This window comes from Cibotium barometz, chromosome 64, assembly GCF_041138505.1.
Source record: "Cibotium barometz isolate CiBa-2024 chromosome 64, ASM4113850v1, whole genome shotgun sequence".
Lineage (NCBI taxonomy): Eukaryota > Viridiplantae > Streptophyta > Polypodiopsida > Cyatheales > Cibotiaceae > Cibotium > Cibotium barometz.
In genome coordinates, this window is record NC_141109.1 from 28,827,437 (window position 1) to 28,846,661 (window position 19,225).

Sequence of the window (19,225 nt, forward strand, 5' to 3'; positions counted from 1 at the left end):
TTGACTTCACGGTCGCAATCAGGAAGGGAAGAACACATGTTCTTGCTGACCACATGTCTCGAATTCCCAATGGAGAGGAGCCAATAGGTGTGAAAGATGATCTACCAGACGCGCCATTGTTTCTAATAGATTTGATTCCCGAGTGGGCGAAAGAGATTTGTCACTATATAACAAATGGACTACCCACTGATACGCCTTTGGACATGGCCAAAGCAAGAAGGTTGATTAGGGATGCTGCTCCTTATCAACTCATTGCAGGACAATTGTATAAACAGGGAAAAGATGGAGTGATGCACAGATGCATTAGGAAAGATGAGTTCATTCTCATCTTAGACGAGGCTCACTCAGGGATAGCAGGACACTTTGCAGCAGAAACCACAGCACGAAAGGTACTTCAAGCAAGCCTTTGGTTGCCCACTTTGTTTAGTGATGCAGTGGAATTTGTCAAACGATGTGTTCCTTGCCAAAGAGCATCCAAACCATAGAACTGGGAAAGAATGCCACTGTCCATGACCCATTTGAAAAATGGGGAATTGACTTTGTTGGCCCCATTAGTCCGGCTGCCATTAATAGCCAAGCTAGGTACATCATCCTTGCCACAGATTACTTCACTAAATGGGCAGAAGCGAAAGTCGCCCAAGTCAACTGCCAAGTTTTTGTTGAACAGGTGATATCACGGTATGGATGTCCCTTGGAATTAATCAGTGACCGCGGCTCACATTTTTTAAACGAAGTAATCACAAGGCTGACGACGGAATTCATGATTATCCAAGACCATTCAGGGTCACAAACACTAAGTCTTCATCATCAACAGGTGCTCCAATTGAGCCAAGAGAATCTGCAAGGCCTTTAACCTTCATGGAATACTCGTTTATGCTTAGCTTATTCCTCTGCACATTATGCAACTTCTGTTTGAGTTTCATCTTCCGTGCAGTGGTATTGGTGGTGTACATCTTCACCAATGTATCCCATGCCTCCTTTGGCGTTTCTGCATCCTGTATATGCACAATCATTGAGTTTGAAACACTGACTAACAACCAATATATTGCCTTCCCGGCATTTTCATACCATTCTTTAAAGGTCTTCAAATCTACAGTAGTAGGAGCAGCACCCAAAACTGGTTCTTGCTCATCACCATTGATAAATGGCCATACTTGCTTTCCCATAAGGAAGTTTGTCATCCTAAACTTCCATGCTTGGAAGTTGTCCTTCTCAAGTTTCTCGTTAACAATAGTTGACATAATTTCAGACATTTTGCAAAGTCAAAACTGTGACTACAAGAGAAAGGAATAGAGTTCTACGTCACAAGGGCAAACAACAACAATTCTGCAACACCAAAAATTCTGCCTCACAAGGGCGCTGGCAAGCAGCCACGAGTCACACCAAGTGACGACGAAAATGCATAAACATAGTAACCCAAAATTGGCATGCGTTTCTTAGATTCTCTGCAATGGGACACAGAGCAATCATTCTGTTACAACTTTGCTCAATGGCGAAAAATAGGCATACACAGTCAGAAACGGCCACTTTTCCAAAGTGCCTGTTGAAACTTCGCCATGTCAAAACAAATCCCGAAACGGTTTCGGAATGGAAATTTTTGTGACAGCAACTCCTACGGAGTTAAATTTTTCTAGGTGATGCTCTCGTGCTCCACAACAAAGAGCACCTCAATATGAGGTTTTGCACTTTACACTTACGACTGTGTACCTGCACCAATATGCTCCCGAAAGCTCGAGAGAATGGAGATGTTGATCCTCTTACCAAAGTTTCACGAGCTCCTCTTGCCTCTACTTGCTGCCTGAGCTCCTCACCATGAACCAAGCTATGATACCATGTAAAGATGTAGGGAGAGAGGTAGGAGACTCGACTGCAGCTTTCTTAACAACACACAAAAGAGAGAGGATACAAGGTTGGAGGCTGAAGCCTATCTTCACTTTAGCACACAATAACAATACAATGAAAGATGGGTATACACTATATGTGTAACCCTAGAATACACGGTTCATATGTGAATCCAATCCAAACATACGTGGCTATCTAACTACACCACAAGTAACCCTAGAATACACGGTTCATATGTGAATCCAATCCAAACATACGTGGCTATCTAACTACACCACAAGTATACCTAACATAAGATGGTGACATAAATGATAGTCACCCAGGATATACATCAGGGGTGGAGCTTGATATCTCAACACCAAGTACCAAGTCTTCGAATTCAGCGAGAAGTAACATGAAATTTCATCCTCCTTGTGTTGCGTGCACTGAATTATGGTCTTGAAAATTTTCAAAATGTTTTTCAACACTTGAAGAAAGCACATAAAATGAAGCACTTTGGCTTTTTACATCAAGAGGAAATTCCTCATGGTTAGAAAGTTATGGTTCCAAGGGCTTCACCATAAAAGCAATATCCTCCCAATTAAATCACCAACACCTAGCTAGCCTAGTGGTAATGTAAGCTTTTGACATTTGGGAGGCCATGGGTTCAAATCACACTCCACTTAAAATCCTTCTACTTTAATATATATGTAGTTATATATATAAAAGGAGAGGAGAGGAGAAGAGAAGAGAAGGAGGAGGAGAAGATAGTGAGGTGAAAGGAAGGAGTGCAGAAATCAGAAGAGAAGGAGAAGGAGAAGATAGAAAGAGAAGGAGGAGGAGAAGATAGTGAGGCGAAAGGAAGGAGTGCAAAAATCGGCTGAAATTTTTTTTCTACAGCAGATCCATGCACGCCTCGCCACACAGTCAGAGTCGCGTGGTGCAGAATAGTTACAAATACGCAGGCAGGATTGTAGTCGCGCAATCACCTCACACGGCCATGAAAATGCAATCATTGCTCTGCGCTTTAGCCAACCGGACCACCGTAGTCACAATCCCGCACTTCGTAGTCGTAGGAGATGTTTTTCTCTTTTCAGTGTTGCTAGCCATGGAGATTACGTATCTTAACAACCACACCAAAAATGTGGATGTGCAACATTATGGTGGTGCCATTACAAACATACACATTTGGGATGCCATAATGCATCATGGCATAAGAGGTGCCGTCGTTTTTAAATTATAGTAGACGAGGGAGAGAGGGAAGGAGCATGATAAAAATGTCAAAAGAAGATTCTACATGAGGTAGAAAGTGATGCAAAGGGTATGCACAACAAAAGGGTGATGGAGTGAAGCTATATTCATGGAGAAGAGTGGCTCATATATAATGGAAAGGCATGGAGGCAATACAAATGTAGTGGAGGGATGGAGCATTCTATGTGGACTTGAGAAAACTAAGTGAGAGAGAGAGCATCAAAAGGAGATGGGTGTGGACTAAGGGAGTGGAGAGGAGCATGGCTATAAGTGGTATGGGTGTATCAAATGAAGAGTGTGTGTCCAATACAAAGGAAAGAGCCTTCTTAAATAGGCAAGGTGAGGTTGTAACTTCCCAAATATAATAATGCTACTTTTCCAAGTTTATCCTCTTCCTAGCCTATCGTCGACCGCACCATGAATTGTAAGCCACAATAGTTGGGCTTCTTTTTTCCTATGCTCCAAACCATATCTTAGATCCTTTTATTTGATCCTCATTATTTTATATTTTGGATGGGTTGGCACAAAGATGCTCTGCCACCTCAATCCCTCTCCCCTAATATTTCATGTACCTTGGCCCATGGGTGACTCATGATTCTTGTCCTCCCAAATTATTTATTATTATTGGTTCATAGAGTAGCTTCCCTCTCATTAAATGCGGGTGAGGTAGAGGCATGACCCATTCAAGATGCTCCTCCATCTCATCACATTTATGCATATTATAATACACACACTTTAACCTATATGCATAATTGAGAAGATGCTTGCCTACATGGAGGGTGGCACATGGAGCTCCTTACCACTTCAACCATGGGGCCATGAACATGTATTATTCTATGAAACTAATGCCACACATGCATTCACATATTTACTTATTACATTTACAAGAGTTCATTTTTTTAGTTAACAGTACATGGTGTAAATAAGTAGGGAGAGAGGGAGGAGACTCGACTGCAGCTTTCTTCACAACTCACAAAGGAGAAAGGACACAAGATTGGAGGCTGAAGCCTATCTTTACTTTAGCACACAACAAAAACAATGAGAGATGGATATATACTATACGTGTAACCCTAGAATACACGATTCATTTGTGAACCCAGTTCAAACATATATGGCTATCTAACTGTGCCACTACTATAACTAATAAAATTTAGTGACATAAATGAGAGTCACCCAAGATATACATCAAGGGTGGAGCTTGACATCTAAACACCCCTCAAGCTCAAATCCATCTTGTATACACCAAGCAAGCTCTTGAATATGCGAAGCTTCTCCATACCCAAGGCCTTTATGAAGACGTCATCCTCTTACTCCTCGGTGTTGACATAGACAAGATCAACCTCTCCATCTAGAACCTTCTCTCATACAAATTGATAATGTACCTCAATGTGCTTCGTTCTAGCATGATAGACTGGTTTATTAGCAAACATAATGTTACTAATGTTATCACAATAAATGAAAACTGCACCATGCATTAACTAGCCCAAATCAACAAGTAGCTTCTGTAACCAAACCTCACATGCAAGCATAGCTGCACCTCTATACTCAGCCTTTGTGCTTGACAAGGTAACTGTCGATTGCTTCTTGCTACTTCAACTAATAGTAGCACTCCTAAGAAAAAACATAAATCCGCTAATAGATCTCCTATCAGAGATACTACTAGCCCAGTCAACATCTGTGTATCCATATACCTATAACAAGTGCCTAGTCTCAAAAAAAAGTCCATATTGTAAAGTAAACTTCACATATCTCAATATGCACCTAACCGAATCCAAATGTGGCTTCCTCAGCACCTACATAAATTGACTCAATAAACTCACAACATACCTTAAATCTGCTTTGGTGATAGTCATGTATATCAAACTACCAACTATGCATCTATACGCAATGATATCTTCAAGAAGCTCCCCTTTTTCTACACAGAGCTTCACATTCTGCTCCAATGGAACAGAGATGGACTTACAACATGTCATCCCATACTTGGACTGCATATTCAAGCCATATAGCCCTTGCAATAGCCATATCCCACCATAGAATGTAATAACTCCAATGCCTAGGAAGTAATATAGCTCTCCCAAATTCTTCATTTAAAATTTTTTGTTGGCTTTGTAAATGAATTCCATCTTTCCAAAGAGGCCTCTAATGGTATACTCAACATACTAGCCAGTTGGGGATGATCTAACACTTGTTTGGCCTGACGTTCCTAAATATTGCCACCAACCCCATCGACAAGCTTCTCATAATGCATATAACAATTACTTGCACCTTGCTTATGCAATCCAATAGTACCAAAGATACTTTCTTTAGGTAGGGTCAAACCTTGCTTTTTTAATTTAGAATTAAGCATGTTGTAGGTTTGAGTTCTAAAAGCATCCTCGCCTCTTTGTGCTTTGGTTGAGATCATAAAATTTTCATATTTGCCTACAAATTTCACAATTTCTACTTTCTTTGGTGAAAGAACAAATTTGAATTTGATATGTTGATTGCAATAACTTTTTGAAAATTATGCAAAATGTAACACCCACAAGGACACATATAACTAAGATTGTCAAATTAGTTACATGCCTGCTTGTGGGTGCTACATTTTGCATAATTGTCAAAAGTTATTTGCAATGAGCATATCTAATTCAAATCCACTCCTAATAATGTGGTCATGTACCAGTCTTTATCACAAGGAGGTACACACTTGTATGATACACCAAATCATGACTTTATATGGCTTTATGCCATCTAAATAGACTTTCTCATAGAGTTCAAGAGCATACAAAGTTTCACTGAACTAGGCATCACCAACAATCTTTCCGCTCCAAGAAGTCACATTTTTAATTAGAATTTCATCAAACACTTTGTGAGCCTCCTCTACATTGCCATATTTGGTATACAGGTCACCAAGGCTACTTCCAATAAATTGGCTAGTATGTTGTCTTAATACTATAATAATAATAATAATAATGCTAAAAATTTATAGGCTACACATACTCGTTGATTTAAAGCTAAAAAATAATTATCATTTGATGTATTTTGGTTGCCATACATGTGTCATTTTGATTACGAGCATTACCTACAAAAGGAGCATACAAGAAACCCATAAAAGCTAACCTTTACTATTAAACTAACCAAACACATAAAAAACCTAAGCAAAAGCAAAGCTAAAAACAAAGCACAAACTGGAGAGGAAGTGTGCCACCTCTCAGATGGTTTTTCTAATTTGGGTTTTTTAAAAGGGAAATGGATTTCTATTCATATTTGTCAAGTTTTAATTTCTAAATAATTTCAATTTAAGTGATCTATTACACTCAAACTAAATAATAAGAACATAATCAGACATCTCTTTTTACATATATGAAAAACAATGGATTCTAATTTAGCATTTTTTTGTTTTCTAATTGTGCCATGGGTATCTTTATTTTTGAATATGAACTTAGTGTAAGAGTACCTAGAAGAACAACATACAAGCAAAGTATTATTGTTAAATTGTAATTTTTTGAAAAACTTAGTCATTGTGGTTCAAAACACCTTAAATTTGTATTTAAATTTTAATATTTAATAAAACTCATTATGTTAACTTTTCAATAAGAATTTATCTTCAAATTCATGCCTCTTTCTATAGTTGCAAGAATGTAAAGTAATTAAACTATTACATTCTTTGATATACTCTCTCTCATTTATGTATTCATCTTATCAACTACAACTATTGTTTACAAAAGAAACTTTGAGTCTACAACAAAATCAACAGAAGAATTCAACCATGTAAGTATAAAGCTACATATAATACATCTCTATTTTTATTTATGAAAAAAATCAAATACAAAATAGAAATAATAATTTTCACAACAAATTTATCTATTTTGAAATGCATGAATACTTTATCTAAAATAAAAGTTTTAAATTTTAGCTTTAAAAATATTGCAAATAATTGTCTCTTTTATTTTTAATTATCATTTCAAACATTAAAAATTATTTAATTTATTTGTAATTATCATTTCAAATATTAAAAACTATATTAAATCCAATAATCATGCAAAAACACTTTTCCAATGAAGGATACCATTAAAGAGAAAAGAGAGAGCCAAAATAGCAATGGATCAAACACAAGCAGATAAAATTGCTAATCTAGAACCATCTGCACATCATCATGGATCAACATCGATTTCCTCCTCAAGAGATGGAGTAAAAGTTGTAACAACTTGCTATGTCAAATGCACAGTCTTCCTTGGGAAATATTTTTTATCCACATATGTGGAAAGAAATTCAAGAGATAGACAATGGCTAACTTTACTTGGAGGGATTGCCTAGTTGAATGTGCAGTTCTTTTTCACAACAGATTACAAATGTTCATGAAAAATTATATCTTGAATCCATCTGGCATACTCAGTTGGGTTGACCATTGTATCAACAACCGATATGAAATCCAAAACCGTGGATCACTTCATGCACGCATCATACTATGGATTCTCAAAGATGATAGACATAATATCCAATGAAAAGTAGCTCACACACTGAGAAAAAACTCAATATATGCACATAGCAAAAATCAAATGTTACAATCTCACTTGTATGATTTGGTAAAAACAAAATAGATACACATTTGTAGAAAATCATGTATAAGGTAGCCAAGAAACATCAAATGCAAGTACGGTTTTCCTTTCGAACCACAACTAAATCCCTTTGCTACAATTGACAAAAAAAACTCAACAATGGCTATACTATTGGCCTGGATATGAGCATAGGAACGTTGTCCCATACCACTCAACCATCCTGTTGCTATGGAGTGCACACATGAACATACAACGAATAACCAACTCTAGCATCAAGACCTTAGAATGAAACCCATTCTCAAAGGATGTGAAGGAGGGGAAGAACCGATAAATGTAGAGGGACCATGGAATGGAATCCATTTTCATACATTTGAATGGTATCATGGTAAAGAAAGGCAACATTGAATATAAATGAATCTTAAGGATAATTAAGAGCATCTAACCCAATATCCAATAAGGGAAATAGACCCTAATTTACCAAAAAAAATCACAACTCCATAGTCTCCCTTATGGGGAAAAAAAAGGTAAGGGTAAACACAAAGTGAAAGAAAAAGATAGCCACCTACATAAGGTAGGAAAGCACAGAGAAACCACCTTAAAAGACTACCCTAAGCAAAGCGAGCAGCAAATGCACTGAGCTCCTCATTGCCTCTAGCAAAATACCTAATTTGATTAAACTAGCAATTCTTGACAAGCCTTACCTATAATATATTTTCACACTTAAAATTTCATGTTATAAATAGCCTTTATAAAAGTTTGATGCTTCATCTTGTTGTATTTATTTATTGATGGAAGTTGATTTCATTTCATCTTGTTGTATTTATTTATTGATTGAATTCGATATCCTTTTATAAATAGCCTTTCCACAAGTTGGATGCTTCATCTTGTTGTATTTATTTATTGATTGAAGTTGATGTCCTTTACTTCCATTTCTATTTGGAGCACATGATAATCTTTAATTTAGTCTTTTCACAAGTTGGAGCTTCATCTCGTTGTATTTATTTATTGATTGAAGTTGATGTCCTTTACTTCCATTTTTATTTGGAGCACATAATAATCTTTAATTTAGGATGCATTTTCAATCTTTTTAAAAAGAGATTACAATTCTTCATTTGCTTAACCATCATGCATCTCCCTTGTGAAGGATTCCCTTTACATCGCCCCCTTGCAAATTTTAGCTAGCCCATCTATATCTTGATTCCTTTGTGACCATATACTTCTAGTGGAAAAAGAAACATGCATCTCTAGATATATGTGATCTTATTACAACATGTGTAGCCTAACTGAAAGATAATCTCTCCACTCATGCTGCCAACATGCTTGAACTACCCTCTCAAATTGGCATAATGCTTTTTTTGCTCTCTTATGTGACTGTGAGTGGTATTGTTTACGCATAATTGTGCTCATATGTCTTATTGCAATACTCATGGTCATTTATGATGGATCTTAGTGCTTTTTTAGGGGTACTTTTTAAATCTTCACAAAGCATCACTTGATCTATGTTGGCTTGGTCAGAATTGAGGTGAAAATGTTCTTTAGCTTTATTGGATTTAGATTATTTTGCTCTCTTATGTGATTGTGAGTGGTATTGTTTACGCATAATTGTGCTCATATGTCTTATTGGCCTTCCCCTCTTTCACCTCTCTCCTCCCTTCATTCCTTTACCCTCTCCCAATATGTTTTTTACTTCCACTTTCTTCCTATTTACTCATGTCATCTTTCTTTTTACATGTTATTGGAGGATTTTCTTTCCTTGTCAAAATTTTCAACTTTTATTTTATATGGGGACATAGTGGCTATGCCACCTTGTTGATATATTAATACAATAGGTCTTCTTTTTTTTTTTGGGGGGGGGGGGGGGGGGGACATTTGGAGGCAAATCTCTAAGTTCTTTATTCATCTTTGTTTACTAAAGGCAAAGGTGCCATCCAAAGGCTGTGCCACATGGCACTCTCTCCTTGACACACAAGGCTGCCTTGCCCATCACATTTTCCTCAAGGATGCCTTCTTGTCAAACACATTTTCACAAAAATTTGAAAATGCATTTGTGTTATTTCTCTACCCAATAGCTCCTCTTCTCTACCTCCAATTCCTTTACCATGTCCTCCATTGGCCATCCCTTTATTCATAAGTAGTGATGCTCCACATTGTAGTACAGACCATCAGGTCTTATAGATGGACAATTGTTGAGTGATGATACCTGATGTTGACCAACAAGCTATTCTGGTCCTTTGAGTGGACTTGAGGATTGTTTTGTTTGGATGCCCAACAATCCCACTCTGAAAGTGCATTTCTATTGGTCGATGCCCATTGTTTAATTGTGAGCTTGGGCTAGAAAGTGGAAAAATCTCCTCGTTGTATGTTGAAACTAAGGAGGGATTTATGCCTACTTATTTGGAATGAAGAGCACAATATTAGACGAATTGTTTGCACCTACAACATTGCTTGGTGGGTTAATAGAGACACACAATTCTAACAAAGTTTTGGTCATCACCTTCATTGAAGACCAAAGGAGAGATAATCAACATGTGCCCCTAAATAAATTGGCCACATATACAGATCATAGGGAATCTAGAGGATCCAGATGACAACTATGATCCATTCATAGGACACTTTCACATAGGATATGTCATCCTCCACCATCGAGCAAAGAATTTTGGTCTAATTAAATCATGAACTCACCACCACTTCCTTTAATTGTTATCCTCAATCAAGTTATCTAGGCTACCCTAGCTTATCAATTCCTTCTTGATTCAATGCCCCATATTGTTAGCAAACAAGTTGCCACCTAGTGGACGAGATTTCCATGCGAGGATGCAAAAATAGTTTCAAAATCACTTTATTACAATTAGACATCCCTCCATCCAAAAATCACTCTAAATCCTACTCTTCCATGTTGGATATCAATGCTCTACTTGCATATAACTACATAAGTGGAAGCTGAATCTACTTGCGAGCCCCCATATGAGAAGGAGGCATTGAGTAGTGTGGTTTCCATGTAGGTCCTAGTTTATACACTAGAAGGGGGCCAAATGTGGCCCAATGTTATGCGTTCATTAAAAGCAGGTAGTGGTAAAGCAATCACCAATGTAACATAAGTGGTTTGATTGTAGGGTTGACTAGGTTGGACACCAACAAAGCATAAACCAACCTCACTAAAAGGGGTATATATTGATAGCTTGCATGCCCCATCCTCATTACTCCCTTTAGTAGCTCTAGTTTCCTTAGCATACAATCTATGCATCTCTATTTTTTCGAGCATGCCAACAAAGTTTCCTTACCGAAACACACAATTGGGAAGTGGCCATCGTCTACTATATCAATTCAGGATATCATATTTTTTAATTCTCCATACTATCTACTATATATTCTCTATCTACAAGATCATGTTATTTCTTTTTCACAAATGTTATATTATTTCTTACATGGTATCAGAGCTTTGGCTCTAGACAAGAAGATCTTGTAGCGCGTTTCAGTTCATGAGCAGATTTGGAGAGATGGTTCAACACACAACACTTTAATCCCACCTTTTGGCAAAAGGGGAAAGCTAGATGGCAACAACTACACATTTGGAAGTTCAAAATGAAGGCAATATTAAGCTCATATTAGCTTTGGGAGATGACAACAATAGCAGATGCGATGTTGATTGCAAAGCCAGGTCTAGCCAATGCAACAAATGTGTTTATACCAATAGAAGCTAAGAGTTTGGCAAAGAAAAGGAGGGACATGGATACTACATGTTCCATCATTTTGCAGTGCTAGTGACTCCATCGCGGCATTGATTTAACATGCCATGATAGTGGAGGCATGGGAAATCTTTAAGAACCAAAATGAGACCACAAATTAAATGCACATTCAAAATAGTGAAAACTAACTCATTTTTGAGAAACAATTGAATGATGATGGGGCATAAAAGTTATCACAAGGGTGAAGAATCTGCACAACCAAATGATTGTGATAGGCATCACTCTCAATACCATAGATCCTACATAAAGGTACACACAAATCCTTCCTTGTTATATTGTTGAGCACTCATGTACAAGTACCTACCCTCAATTTTGAGGATTTGGATGCCATGCTTGTGGAGGAGGAGATGTGTGAAAAGACAAGGCCAAGAGAAGATTTAGCCTTTTTCTAACAGGCTACAAGAAAGGAAAGGATAAGGACTCCAATAACCCATCTTGCTCAAATGAGAGAGAAAAGAGGAAGAGGACAATTACATGCTACTATTGCCAAAACATGGGCCACATTTCAAAGGAATGTTGCAAGAAAGTTGCTAACAAGAATAATGACACAATGAAGTTGTACAAAAAGGTGTCTATTACTATTGCACAAGAGGAGGTAGAGATGTTCATAACAATTGAAGAGATATGTATAAAGGCAATCCAGTTACATACACTCAATGAATCATGGATCATTGCACTACCATCAATCACAAAGACTAGTATACCTCTCTAAAGCTACTTAGGGAAGGGTGTCATGGTATTAGTAAAAAATGATACCAATGCCCAATGAAAGTTAAAGGTAACATTGCTTTCAAGGTAAATAGAGTTGTGAAAACTAGATTTTGTAGTCAGATTGTGTCACATGGATAACTTGAGATCAATAGCATGTTATTATTATTTACTTGGACTAGAGTTGTGTCGTGGATTAGTAAGAAGCAGCCTACCATTGTTCTTTCTTATATCAAAGCTGAGTACAATGTAGGTTGCTTTGCTGCTTGTGAGGTAGTCTACTTGAGGAGGATTCTGAGGGAGGGACATGGGAGCAATCTAGGAGCATCCTATAGAGTTGTTCTATGATAGTATAGAGTTGCATGGGAGCAACCTAGGCGCAGCCTATAGAATTCCTCTATGATAGTACAAAGCTGCATGGCAATCGCAAGGAATCCTATGCTCCATGCTTGCACCAAATACATTGAACTTCAGTATCACTTTGTGTGTGAGCTCATTGTGGATGGAGAGGTTGACATGGAGAGCTCGTTTTGGATGGAGAGTTGAGATGATGTAATGTCCTACCATAGAAATTGGTGTGGACATCTTTGTGAAGGCTCTTGGGAGAGGCAACATTGGCCTTATGCCAAAAAGATTGTTCACCTTCAGGTGGACATTGAGGGCGCATGTTAGGTATCAATTCTCCACTCTCATTTAACTATAGGGGTACCAACCAACTCTACTTGTGAGACCCCATATGAGGAGAAGGCATTGAGTAGCATGGTTGCTCGTTCGGTAGGTCCTAGGGGCCAACTGTGCTGTGATGTTATGGAGAGAAAGCTCTTGTTCGGGTCTAGGGGCCAAGTGGCTCTGACTAGGGGGGGCAAACAACCCTCTTGGAAAGGGTTTAAGGGTGATAACCCCTCACATGATAGTATGGGTTCATTAAGAAATAGTGGTGGTTAGGTGATCACCAATCTAAGTGAATGAATCTAGGGTCAATTAGGTTGCACAGACTAAGCATAAATTGACCTCACAAAAGGGGCTATATATTGATAGCATGCATAGCCCATCCTCACTACTTGCTTTAGCAACCCTTGTTTCATCATCATACAACATATGTCCTCTATTTTTTCCAGCACACCATCAAATCTTCCTCACCAAAGCACATGACTGGGAAATGGCCACCATCTACCATATCAATTTCAATATATCATATTTTTTGATTCTCCATACTCTCTACTTTCTCTCTCTCTCGTCTATTTGGCACAAATGTATTATAACTTGAAAACCAATGGTCAAAATCACTAAGCATGGAGTACCAAAAGACACAGTGAGTATCCATGGCAAAAATATGACCATTGAAGTAGAGATCCCTCCAAACAAATGAGGAAAATAAGAGCCAATGCTCTAAATTCGTACATGGAAGCTTGAGATCCCATGACCTTTCCTTAATTGAGTTTTATGTTGTCATTTCTAGGCCATCTTTCAGTGAGGGACACATTATGGAATCCTTGCCCAATGTTCAATGAGGCTTGCAATGTCTAAGGCCCTGAGATCTAATGTCTCTAATCTAAATTCCTCTCACTACCTCTATATGAGTTGGTCTAATTCGGAACGTGGCACCCTCATGGTAGATTTTTAGTCTCAACAAAGGCTAAAGATGTTATTGTTGAAACATGATTCCTTGCACATACTTTGCCACTTGCTCCTATTGCATGACTTGACTAGTTTCTATCTTTTAATTAGGGTGATTGTCTAATTACTTGGACCTGCTACTTGGCATCTTGGTCACAACTAACTCACGAGATGATTTTATTTAGGACAATGATGATGTGCTTGTGGTGGTTCCTTTTGGCTTAGGGAATGCACTTGCTACATTCCACAAGTACATGTTGCATATGATGACATGAGAAGCTAGAGAAACTACAAAATCAAAGGTTCAATGAAGACATGACTCTGAGTAAAGTCGAGGCAAAATGTCCAATGGCATAACACCGAGGACACATGGATGACCAAAATAGAAGGTCTCAATAGTAGGCACTACAATTGGGTCTCATTGATTCCTATGAACATGCAAGCATGAATGTTTCAATCAATTCAAGAGAACCTGTAAAGGGAAAAAGAGGCAAGACCCAAATGTCTAGGCATGATGGAAGCATGGATTTAGCTCTAGCTCTACATCATATATCTCTTAGCTCTATTTTGCCATCACAGGGCTAGGTCCCGACCACATCTTTCATTGTTTGTTGAAGACCTAGCCTTGTCAACCAATCTTGGTTATTGGCACAACCATTGCGAAGAATTCTCAAAATTCTACCTTAGTTCCACATTGAATTCACTGTTAGAGTTCTTTTGAGAGGAAAGTGTTTGGACAATAGGAATTAGGGGAAGGATGATGGCAATTTTGCTGAGTGAGTTTGATATCTAGGAAGACCATATCAACTTTGTTTGTCCACTATGTAGCAATCGAGTGTGGGTGCGCAACTTGAGAGTGCTTCAACCAAGTTATGTAAAGAAATGGCACATTCATGATTACAACTCCAAAGAACTATGATTCTTGATGTGTTGCAGGCATAAGCTGGAATCCTCTTTGAAGCACTTTTGGCTCTTTACATATGTGAAGTGGGAACTCCACCCCCACAAAGTACTTACTTAGTGTACATAATTTTAGAGATGTCCCACTAGGAAACAAAATCAATAGGAAGAGTCATACTTTCATTAAAAAATTTAAAACAAAGAACATCCTACAATCTCCCAGTAAAAAGACATTACTAACTTAGTATAATGTTCGTCCCCTTGGTTGAGTGCACCAAATCATAACAACCAACATCCACTTTCATTGAATTTTTCCCAAAACCATTCATCTCCTTTGTGGACATTTTATCATCCTCACTCCTACCCTTGATACATATTTATGTTAGATTGAAGTTTGCATTGATATAGGCTGTGCTTGGTGTGTGTTTGGTCACACAACATTTTTCAATATTGGAGACATATAGAATGCAATATTTAACCGATTAATTCTTAGTATAATTGTCATAGGTAGTGATCCCAAAGGACTAGATCCAATACATACAAATGCTAATTGGATGGTTACAAAAGAAGTTGAATGCATCTAAAATGCAAATATTCGGGTAACTTCAAAGAGACTTTGAGTAGAATGAAGGTCAATGATTTAATAAGGCAGTAGGAGGGACTTGACAGGAAGTGGTTGACAAGCGAAGGATGGGAAGGTATAGAAATCTTGAGACATGTATATGGACAACAAGGGTTGGAACCACAAAGCCAAACAAAAGAGTGCTAGGGCTCTATACTCTTTGACCTTGATTAGTTATGTCTTCTCTTTTGGGAAGACATACTAGGGCAAGGTATGGGGAGGAGGCAAAGAGAAAGCAAAAGGAGGGAGTTAGAGCTTCAAGAGGGTAATCATAGCAAAGAGAATCATTGAATAATGAAAAAACAAGGTTATTTAAAAGAGTGTTTTTGGAAATTCTTTTGAATGCTATTATTGTTTTTTGGAGAGAGAGAGAGAGAGAGAGAGAGAGAGAGAGAGAGAGAGAGAGAGAGAGAGAGAGAGAATACTATATGCAATGTATTTATTTAATTTTATAAATTAGTTGTTTTGTTTAAGAGAGAGGGTTGTTGAAAAACATTGTATTTTAAAAAAATAAAGCCATGAACATGTGCGTACATGCACACACACACACTCTTTCATTTAGTTTTGACACTAATAGCTACTTAAACAATTATCTTTACCTTCTTGATTCCTCTCCTGCTTTCCATTAAAGCTTCTGTAAGCTTGTGGTATTTCTGACACCTATCTTCTCATCCAAGTTAATAGAGGTTCTGAACCATGCTTTTCTTGTGGATGGTGGCAAGTATGTAGACATCCCTCTTCAATAAAAATTTGATCATACTATTGTTTATTAACTTCACTATGTTGCTTACAAACTCTTGTGAAGTTTTTTAAATCCTTTCTAAATATCATTTTGTTATTACGTGTTATATTATTGTGATGTAATTGTTATTACAATTATTTCTTTTTAATTAAATCATTTCTCTTATTGAATAAACATTTAACTATGAAAAATGGATTTTCTATATTTTGTTATCTCGGAAGTTACTCAAAAAGGCACCAAATTTCATTGGAGCAAAGAATGTGACTATGCATTTTTTTAATTAAATAAAACACTAACTAAATCTTTGGTCCTAATGTACCTAGATCTCAATAAGCCATTCATATTACAAACAAATGCATCTAATATAGGTTTTGGAGTTGTATTCTTGCAACAAAATGAGAGCCAAGTGATATAGCCTATTTGTTTTATTAGCAGAAGTCTATCTCCAATAGAAACAAACTATTCAACTATAGAAAAGGAACTTCTCGCCATTGTATGGGCCTTCACGAAGCTTCACCCGTGTCTTCATGGATCAAATGTTTTAGTGGAAATTGATCATAATCCACTTATCCCTTTCTGAAAAAAGAACCATCCACCATCGGGCCGCTTGATGTGATGGGTTCTAGCTCTGTAGGGGTGTGACTTCACTTTGCAACATTGTATAGGTACATCCAACACTGTAGCATATGCCCTTTCGCCAATGCACATGCAAGATCAGAAACCACAATTCCAAAATATCAATAATTCATGATCAACTCCCGACGGACTTGCTTCGACTCTCACTTTTTCAAAGTTAGGTTCCCACTATACTCAACGTCATCAACAATGTACACCAATTTCAACCGCATCAGCATCAATGAAACTTTTTTCTTCAAGATAATATGTTGTATTTCTCTTCTAGACGATCACCACCTCGTCCGTACATTCCACAACAACTACAAAGGGTCTACATCAACTATCATCACCTATATCCTTTATTTGGACACTTGGGAGTTCACAAAGTTCTTGATCTTCTAAGGATGAGTTACTTCTAGCCAAAAATGAGACAAACAGTTTCATCTCATTTGCAAGAGTGTACTCTTTGTCAATCTTATAAAAGCCCCATGAAAAGACGAGATGGATTACTACAACCAATTCAAGTTTAACATCATTTTCAATTGGTTGCATAGGATCTAGTTGGTCCACTCCTTTAATCCTCGTCTGGAAACTAATACTTAGTAGTGTTGGCTGAATATCTCACTTGTTGGTGTGAGATCAAGGCCATTATGGATGTGACTACTTCTGCTAGCCAAATTCTTAGTCAAGGAAGTGATAACTTGTCATTCTTGTCCAATGCAAATTTTGTTGGATCAAGGTCCTCAATTCACATCAAAGGTTCTATCTATTTTGACTGCAAGTTTGGGTCGGACCCGAGTGCTTGCTTCACCATACCATGCTCAGACTAATGGATTGATGGAAAGATTGAATAAAATGATCAAGCAAATGATTGCAATGTATTTAGACCTGATGCATTAGAATTGGGATGAAATACCGCCATATCTATTGCATGCTTACAGAACCATGGTTGAAGAGTCAACAAGAATCAGTCCTTTTTGGGCACCGTATGGCCAAGATCCAAGATTGCCACCATATCTCACACAACTGCAACTACAACCCAAGAAACATGAGGCTATTGAATGGTACACTCATTTTCAGATGTACCAAACCTTACTTCGATCATCTGCCCAAAGGAACCCATAGATAGCTCAAAGTCATCAAAAGAAGTACTATGATCGAGAATGAAGACAAGTCACAAAGAAGGTCGGAAAGTGAGCATTTACTACCCGATCAAGAAACACGGACTCTTTGAATCCTTTATGCACAGTGGCTTGGTCCATACACGATCCTCAAAAAACGTGTCTTCCACAACATTCTTGGTTCAATGAGATAGTAGGAAATCAAAGACAACAACTCACATATGCAAGTTCAAACCATATTTCCCGTCCATTGAAGATATGAACAAAGAAGCTCCATCTCCTGCATGCAATTGTCAACCACCTCTAGTAATTCAAGCTCAAGTTCTTGACACTAATCAACTACATTCATCTTTAGCTAAACTTTCATACTATGGGAGAGAGGTGTAAGAGTAATGGGAACACCGCGTGTACAAGTAGCATTCACATATAGTCCTTGCATCTGCAGAACACTATATGGCATGAACTAAGTAGTGTCGCTTGATTGAGGGAGATAGATTCCACCTTCATCCTGTTACAAGTGTGTGTGTGTGTGTATTTACCCATAAAAAAGAAAGTTTATTGTAAATGCGTGTCTCTAGGTGTGCGAGCAACAAACCAGATGCACATGTACGCAAAAATCATGTTCATGTACAGAGTCACACCATTCCTTCACACGCGCGGACAATCGTTAAACCTTGTCGTTCGGTAGGGGTTGGTAGATGGCTGCAATGCTGGATTGCGACGGCGAGGCCGCGGCAACAACGACGACGACGGCAGCCACGCTGTGCCAAGAGTGTCGCAAGCAACCGCCCAAATACAAATGTCCCGGATGTGGCATCCGATCTTGTGGGCTTGATTGTGTGAAGGCTCACAAAGTTCGTACTTCCTGCAGCAACCGGAGTGCCTTTGTGCCGCTCGCATGTTACGACGAGAACTGCCTCGTGTCAGGTCTTCTGCTTCACCTTCAACAATGCCAGTGGTTGTCCTTTTCATGATGTTGTATGCGTTCTTTCTCGCACGCTGTGCAGATTACCAATTTTTGGAGGAAATTCTGAGACAAGCGGAGTCTGCTAAGCGATGTAGATTGCCTATTGGTTGCACGACGCCAGCGTTGAGTGCACGGTGGACTGTAATGAGAAATCAAGCGAGGAAGCGGAAGATAATAGTTTTATATGTGCCACAAGGCATGACAAGAAGGATCCAGAACACTGTAGAAGGTAACTAAATGATTCTAAGGTGCATTGAGACAGCCGGCTTGTGGGAATCCTTGGTATGGGCCACGTTCAACCTTCCTTTTACCGTGGGATTTAGCTTTGCCAAAGCCTTTGCTGTCAGATTGGTCATAGCTTTTGGTCCAACTTTGACTTTTTGTTTTTGCCTTGCATTTGGCAAGGTACACAATCGAAGTATGAATCTTCCCCTCTATTCTTATTTATCACATCACTTGCTCTTTACGTTTTTCATTTTTCAACATGGACACCCTCTCTACAATAAGTTCAATGAAATGGAAGATTGTGTCTTTTTTTTTTCTGATTTTTCAGGCGCAAATGCATCTTGTGGAGAAT

The 19,225-nt window shown here is 38.1% G+C and overlaps 2 protein-coding genes across 3 annotated transcripts; one reads left to right on the forward strand and one right to left on the reverse strand.

The window, feature by feature from the left end:
• Positions 1 to 764: 764 nt before the first annotated feature.
• LOC147603493 (uncharacterized) lies at positions 765 to 1,241 on the reverse strand. Its single transcript, XM_086796971.1, has one exon. The coding sequence runs from the start codon at positions 1,239 to 1,241 to the stop codon at positions 765 to 767; it is 477 nt and encodes a 158-aa protein (XP_086653097.1).
• Positions 1,242 to 18,331: 17,090 nt separating this feature from the next.
• On the forward strand, positions 18,332 to 19,225 carry LOC147603494 (uncharacterized). Of its 2 annotated transcripts, none has more exons than XM_086796921.1 (2): positions 18,332 to 18,608; positions 18,689 to 19,225. In XM_086796921.1, the coding sequence occupies exons 1-2, from the start codon at positions 18,380 to 18,382 to the stop codon at positions 18,883 to 18,885; spliced, it is 426 nt and encodes a 141-aa protein (XP_086653047.1). In that variant the 5' UTR covers positions 18,332 to 18,379; the 3' UTR covers positions 18,886 to 19,225. The 2 variants fall into 2 exon arrangements, with proteins under 2 accessions (XP_086653047.1, XP_086653048.1); XM_086796922.1 differs by having other exon boundaries at positions 18,332 to 18,603.

Excerpts from the sequence above, each read along its gene's own strand:
- LOC147603493 (XM_086796971.1), bottom strand. The coding sequence starts at position 1,241 with ATGTCAACTATTGTTAACGAGAAACTTGAGAAGGACAACTTCCAAGCA.
- LOC147603494 (XM_086796921.1), top strand. The coding sequence starts at position 18,380 with ATGGCTGCAATGCTGGATTGCGACGGCGAGGCCGCGGCAACAACGACG. Across the intron at positions 18,609-18,688 it reads CGAGAACTGCCTCGTGTCAG|ATTACCAATTTTTGGAGGAA; the intron begins GTCTTCTGCTTC and ends CACGCTGTGCAG.